The sequence below is a fragment of the Carcharodon carcharias genome, chromosome 36 (assembly GCF_017639515.1).
Source record: "Carcharodon carcharias isolate sCarCar2 chromosome 36, sCarCar2.pri, whole genome shotgun sequence".
Lineage (NCBI taxonomy): Eukaryota > Metazoa > Chordata > Chondrichthyes > Lamniformes > Lamnidae > Carcharodon > Carcharodon carcharias.
In genome coordinates this window covers 821164-828675 of record NC_054502.1, presented here as the reverse complement: position 1 = coordinate 828675, position 7512 = coordinate 821164, and the positions used below count along the sequence as shown (strand labels likewise).

The 7512-nt window shown below is 43.8% G+C and overlaps 1 protein-coding gene across 1 annotated transcript in view; it reads left to right on the top strand.

Annotated features, from left to right (window-relative positions):
* Positions 1 to 5215: 5215 nt before the first annotated feature.
* The window catches only part of itga10 (integrin, alpha 10), an 86765-nt gene continuing 84468 nt past the window's right edge, over positions 5216 to 7512 (top strand). Inside the window, exon 1 of the mRNA XM_041179722.1 lies at positions 5216 to 5649. Within this exon, the coding sequence (XP_041035656.1) occupies positions 5598 to 5649 (52 nt within the window). The 5' untranslated portion in view covers positions 5216 to 5597. The remainder of the gene's footprint in view (positions 5650 to 7512) is intronic.

The window sequence follows — 7512 nt, the reverse complement described above, 5'->3', positions numbered from 1 at the left end:
GGAGAGTGCTGAGAGGACTTACTGGTATTGTCAGCAATGTTTGCTATCTGCAGTCACTGGTGCAATGATCAAATACTAATAAGCAACTTAATATCAAACTGCAGTGTCAGTGATAACTGAGGCTACTGCTTGAATTTGGATCTCCGAGCCCATTCATTGTACCAGACAACTCCATTCTCTGATCCTAAACAGATTTACTACCTTTTATATCGGACAGCTTTTGTACCTGTCAGTCACGATACTGTTACACCAGTAAGTGCCATCACAGCACCCCAACTGCAATGTGGATAAATGAACTGTCGACATGGTATTTATACTTGGAGATTAAGACTGCCCCAGCTTCTATCCTCCACCTGTGCAGTTTGTTGAGTTCAGTCCAGGATGACAATAAGGAGACCCGTGGGTTGGGAAGGACAAATTGTTGCTCCGCCTTCACCCTATAAACCTCCTTCAGCCCTACAACCCAGCCTCTGCTCCTTGAATCCTGAATCTGCTCTCCTGCACATTCCACTTCCTCTGTTTCACGGCTGGTGCCAGGGCCTTTTGTTATCTCAGACCTGGTCCATCTGTAAATCCTTCCACCCTATTAATTATTGGCCTCCTTTAAAAATCAAAGAATCTGATTGTTCCCAATCTTTGGAACTGTGTATTTAATCAGACAAGTTGCTGTTTACACTGAATCTTGGCTGCAGCTGGTATTTATCAAGCAGTGAGTACAAGGACAGTGCATCCCGGCAAACAGATCACCACTATGGGGCACTGTAGGTCTACCTGAGCTTCAACTCCAAAACTCAAATTATCCTCCAGTTCATTGACTTGGTTGAGAGTCACAGTAATTGGCTGGGTTATTCTCAGTATTACCAATACCCTTTTTCCTTTCTATGATTTCTTCTCCCCATTTGAGTTTGTGATTTATTTTCAGCTCTTGAGGCTGGGGTGCAGTAAAAGGGGGGCTTTGTTTAAGCCCCTCATACCCCCAGATTTATATTCTGATTGTTTCTCTTATGTTGGTAACAATGCGAACCAAAGTGTTACTTATACAACTATTTCCTAATGTTTAGACCAACATAACCTTTCACAACCTCAGGATGTGCCAAAGTGCTTTACTGCTAATTAAGTACTTTTGTGATGTAAGAAATGAGGCACACAGCATGATCCTCACAAATAGCAATGTCAGGATGACCAGCTGTATGTTTTAGTGATGTTACTTAGGGGATAAATACGTTTTGGCCCAGGACACTGGGGCTGCTGCTCTTCGCAATAGTGGCCAGGGAATCTTTTATGTCTACCTGCAGGGCCTCGCTTGAACATCTCATCCACAAGACGGCGCCTTTGACAGTGTAGCACTCAGGTGCCACATCATAGACTATTACACAAGATTAGAGCACATGGTGTGGGGGTAACATATTAGCAAGGATTGGTTAGCTAACAGGAAGCAGAGAGTAGGGATAAATGGGTCTTTTTTGCTGTAACTAGTGGAATGCCACAGGGATTGGTCCGGGGGCTCAACTATATACAATCTATATCAATGACTTGGATGTAGGAACCAAATGTATGGTAGCTAAATTTACCAATGACACCAAGATAGATAGGAAAGTGAGTTGTCCAGAGGCGATAGAGAGTCTGCAAAGGGATATAGACAGGTTAAATGAGCTGGCAGTTGGCATATAATGTGAAAAATTGTGAACTTGCCCACTTTGGCAGGAAGAATAGAAAAGCAACAAATTATTTAAACGGAGAGAGATTGCAGAACTCTGAAGTGCAGAGGAACGTGGGCGTCCTGGTACATGAATCACAAAATGTTAATGTGCAGGTACAGCAAGTGATTAGGAAGGCAAATAGAATGTTAGTTTTTATTGCAAAGGCAATGAAATCCTCTTCCCCAGAGAGTAGTGGAGACTGAGTCATTGAATATCTTAAGACTGACTTAGATAGATTTTTGATAGACAAGGGAGTCAAGGGTTATGGGGGGTAGACAGGAAAGTGGAGTTGAGACCACAATCAGATTAGCCATTATCTTATTGAATGGTGGAGCAGGCTTGAAGGACTGAATGCCTCTTTTTTTATTCATTCACGGGATGTACGCTTCACTGGCTGGGCCAACATTTATCGCCCATCCCTAGTTGCCCTTGTGAAGGTGGTGGTGAGCTCCCTTGAACCGCTGCAGTCCATGTGGTGTAGGTACACCCAGAGTGCTGTTAGGACAGGAGGTTCAGGATTTTGGCCCAGTGACAGTGAAGGAACGGCAATATATTTCCAAGTCAGGATGGTGAGTAACTTGGAGGGGAACTTCCAGGTGGTGGCGTTCCCATGTATCTGCTGCCCTTGTCCTAGATGGTAGTGGTCATGGGTTTGGAAGGTGCTGTCTAAGGAGCCTTGGTGAATTCCTGCAGTGCATCTTGTAGATGGTACACACACTGCTGCTACTGTTCGTTGGTGGTGGAGGGAGTGAATGTTTGCGGATTGGTGCCAATCGAGCGGGCTGCTGTGTCCTGGATGGAGTTAAGCTTCTTGAGAGTTGTGGGAGTTGTCATCCAGACAAGTGGGGAGTATTCCATCACACTCCTGACTTGTGCCTTGTAGATGATGGATAGGCTTTGGGGAGTCAAGAGGTAAGTTACTCGTCACATGATTCCTCTTGAAGCCACAGTATTTATATGGCTATTCCAGTTCAGTTTCTGGTCAATGGTAACCTCCAGGATGTTGATAGTGGAGGATTCAGTAATGGTAATGCTATTGAACATCAAGGGGCAAAGGTTGCATTCTCTCTTGTTAGAGATGGCATTGCCTGGCACTTGTGTGGCGTGAACGTTACTTGCCACTTGTCAGCCCAAGCCTGGATATTGTCCAGGTCTTGCTGCATTTAGACATGGACTGCTTCATTATCTGAGGAGTCACGAATGGTGCTGAACATTGTGCAATCATCAGCGAACATCCCCATTTCTGATCTTATGTTGGAAGGAGGGTCATTGATGAAGCAGCCGAAGATGGTTGGGCCAAGGACACTACCCTGAGGAACTCCTGCAGTGATGTTTGACCTCCAACAACCTCAACCATTTTCCTTTCTGCTAGGTATGACTCCAACCAGCAGAGAGTTTTCCCCCTGATTCCCATTGACTCCAGTTTTGTTAGGGCTCCTTGATGCCACACTCGGTCAAACGTGGCCTTGATGTCGAGGGCAGTCACTCTCACCTCACCTCGGGAGTTTAGATCTATTGTCCATGTTTGAACCAAGGCTGTAATGAGGTCAGGAGCTGAGTGACCCTGGCGGAGCCCAAACTGGGTGTCAGTGAGCAGGTTATTGCTAAGTTAGTGCCACTTGATAGTACTGTTGATGACCCCTTCCATCACTTTACTGATGATCGAGAGTAGACTGGTGGGCTGGGTTGGATTTGTTCTGCTTTTTGTGTACAGGACATACCTGGGCAATTTTCCACATAGCTGGGTAGATGCCAGTGTTGTAACTGTACTGGAACAGCTTGGCTAAGGGCACAGCAAGTTCTGAAGTGCAAGTCTTCAGTTCTATTGCTGGAATATTGTCAAGGCCCAAAGCCTTTGCAGTATGCAGCACCTTCAGTTGTTTCTTGATATCACGTGGAATGAATCGAATTGGCTGAAGTCTGGCACCTGTGATGCTGGGGACCTCCGGAGGAGGCCAAGATGGATCATCCACTCAGCACTTCTGGCTGAAGATTGTAGCAAATGCTTCAGCCTTATCTTTTGCTCTGATGTGCTGGGCTCCTCCATCATTGAGGATGGGGATATTTGTGGAGCCCCCTCCTCCAGTGAGTTTAGTTGTCCATTATTCCTAAGTCCTATGTTCTCTCAGTATTGCCAGCACCTCCGACAGTGTAGCCTTCCCTCAGTATTGCACTGGAGTGTCAGCCTGGATTTTGTGTCCAAGTCCATTGCCATTTAACTTGAACCTACAACCTATTGACTCCAAGGCATGAGTATAACCAATTGAGCCACTGCAAATAAGAAGCACCCTAGGGAGCTTCATAAACAAGTAGAAGGAAATGGACGACCATCCTGGAAGGGAGAGTTTCAAATGGAGAGATGAGCTTTGTGAGGGTTTTCCGAAGATTGAGAGAATCTTGTCTTCGGTCTCTATATTTGTGATCATGATTCGATTACAGGGCTCAGGAGATCCGACAAAGCTTTCTTCCTGCACAAAGTACTGGATTATGGAACATTCTCTCAGCAAAGGTAAATAATGCTGTTTTGTATGTTTTTGAAGAAGAGCTGTAAAAAGAAAAATATCTGGCTAGGATTCAGGTTAGCAGCAATCCTGACAGGTACAGGCTGACCACTTGAAATATGGCATGGATTCTGATGGTTCCTATGTTGTTAGGGATGGGGAGTGTCAGTCGACCAGGATGAATAATGGAGATGTGATAATGGATTTTGGAGTGTTGCTGAATTACCTTTGGAAACCAGAGTGTATTTAAACTGAGCTATGAGATTAAGTAGATTGGACGGAGCCCATGACAGTCCACAGGCAGCAATCAGATGAGAGGAATAACCAGCCAATCTTTGTATTTTTTTGGTATGTTGGTCTGAAATCCCTGTTGTAATTTGGATATTGCCATGGGACCATCTATGTTCACCTGGAGAAGCAAGTGAGCTCTTGGTATAATGTCCCATCCAAAATGCACCACTTCCAACAGTGAAGTAGACCCTTGGCACTGAAGTACATTTTTAGCATGTTTAAAAGATCTGGCCGTCAACTGCAACTAGTAGAAAAAATGATACTTTTTCTTCAAAGTGTCCTCCACAAGTAACAACAGTCTGTAGCTCCAAGGCAAACGGCCAGAAGAATCCACAGAAACAGGTCAGGAGTAGAAAAAGTCTGAGACGGTGACTGGATGAAGTGTAGCTTTGCACTGCCTGTGGGCGGGGCTGTGTTTATGCACCAGACCACAGGGTGTATATAAAGTGGGTGATGTAAAACAGTCTGGGACATATCTCAAAATTCTGCTGCATTCAGTTAGGGAATAGGAAATATGACAGGGACTGAGAGAAGGGAGCAATAAAGGCAAATTTATTGAAAGAGAAAGGAGGAAATAGTTGGTGTATATGTGAAGAGAGGAAAGGAAATTTGTAGTGAATCCAAAGAGAAATATATATATACGTTTTATATATATATGAAGTGAACTATATAATTAGAGACACAGTGCTATGTTTGTATAGGGTGAAAGACAAACAAAACAGAGAAGGGATAAAGGATTGCAGAGAAGAAAAAAAACAGAAGGAAAGATTAACTAGACCTAGCAAGAATAGAAATTAAAGATAGATATGTGGAAATTTTTATTCAGTTAATAGAGAGAAACAGAAAATAAAGTTCAAAAATCAGGTGAGGAATGAAAAAGCAAGGCAGAGGAGCAAGAAATTGAAAGCACTTTACACAACTTGCCAGTGTTCTAGTAAACATCTAGCTCCCTGACTCCAGCACACTCTACACTCTTCGAGTCTGAGGCATAAACACTACAGGCAGGTCACTGCATTTCTTCAGGAGCGCTGGAGGGAAGTGAAAGATCTGGGACTGTGAGGGCCATGCTTACCAGACTCTGCTGACCTAACATTTGTTTATACCCATGGAGTTAAACAGACCCTCCTTTGTGCTCTACCTACTCGTTTTATGGAAAGGTAAGGAGCAAGTTTTATTCTCGATCCCACCCTCTTTTTTTGTGCCGTTATATCACTTCCCCTCTTATACCCTTTCCCATTTTTTCATTCCATTTCTGTCATTCATATTCTTCCCTTAAATATTCTTTTTCTCAGGATAAGGAAAGAGAGAGAATGAGAAAGACTGATGGGGCTACTACAGGTAGCTCACACAGCGGAGGACATATGTGACATTTAATTTTGTGTTGCTGTAAAATGCTGTGAAATTTCTCACAAGTCTGTTTGAAAAGACAAGTAACTCCATAGGCTTCGATTAGTGTTCTTTTACTTTACTGTCTCTTACTGTGGTGATTTTCTTAGGTTATTTTAATGAACTGAAGATATTTTTATTTAAAGTGCTGAAATGACTAAGGAAGCTGATTGCCCCTCAGCAGAGATCATGAGTGCTGGTTGGGAGAAGTGACATCTTGATGGTAGAAGGACCTGGATTGATATCAGTAGAGATACTAGAACAGTCTCTGGCTGAGGGGAGTCACTGGGGCTAAGAATTAAATAGTGGGATTAAGATAAACATGTGTTCTTGGATTGTGGGAAACTTGAACTCATATTGATCTGAAGGCTTCACAAGATCATTAGCAAACAAAATTTTGACACGAGCTATTTAAGGAGATATTAGGTAGATGACTAAAAGCTTGGTGAGAGGTTAGTTTTAAGGAGCCTCGTAAAGGAAGAAAGAGACATAAAGGGGTGAAGAAAATTCCAAAACTTGCCTGCCTGTGTCCTAACTCTCACCAACTCCTTTTCACCTGCCATCCCTGTGCTTACTGACCTGCACTGGCTGCCACTGCCTCTTCGAATAAACAGCTGCAACTTATAAGGTTAATTCATTTTGCGTTTTCAAGAAAACCCACAATCTTTGGTTTTTTCCCTGCCACAGCCAGTCTGGTAGCATTTGTGACTGGGAGGAGTCCTTGGGAGGGAATTCCTAAGACTTTGGCAGCTGAAGCAGTTAAAATTGGGGACGTTGAAGAGTCCAGAATTTGAGAACACAGATATCTCAGAACGTAAGAGGGCTGGAGGAGACTGTAGAGATAGGAAGACTCGAGGCCATGAAGAGATTTGCAAAACTGGATGAAAAATTTCAAGTCGAGGCATTGCTTAACTGGGAACTAGTGTAGGTCAGCACACACAGGAATGGTGGGTGACCAGGACTGGGTGAGAGTTAGGATACGGCTGCAGAGTTTTGGATGACCTCAAGTTTATGGAGGGTAGAAAATGGAAGGCTAGCCAGGAATGTGTTGGAATAGAAGACTAGAGGTAACAAAAGCATGGGGCAAGGTTCAGTGCAGAAGAGCTGAGGGAGAGATGGGGTTGAGTGATGTTATGATCTTTGTGATGGTGCAGTATGTGATTGGAAGCTCATCTTTAGATCAAATATGACATCAAAGTTATGAGCAGCCTGGTTCAGCCTTACTGATAAAGCTGAGTTATTGCCCATCACTGGATGTCCTGTGAAGTGATGGTGGGACCCCTTGAATTGTCTCAGCGGGTGGCGATTGTGCTCCTACAATGCTTTTAGATGGGGAATTTCAAGCTTCGACCAGTTGGTGATGATGGTATCTATCCAGATCAGATAGGATGGCTTGTGACTTTGATAATGGTCTTTCTAGAAGACTGCTGGTCTCGCCCTTCTTATCGATAAGAGGTCACTGTACCTGGAGCTGCTGTTAAAATAACCTTATAAGTTGCTGCAGCCCAATCCATCCAGTGGAGTGTACACACTGTAATGAGAATGCATTGACAATGGAACCTCGCAGATGGCTTTGAGAAGTCAGGAGTTGAACGTGTCACTGTATTCACCTGTGATCTGCTTTTGTAACTGTG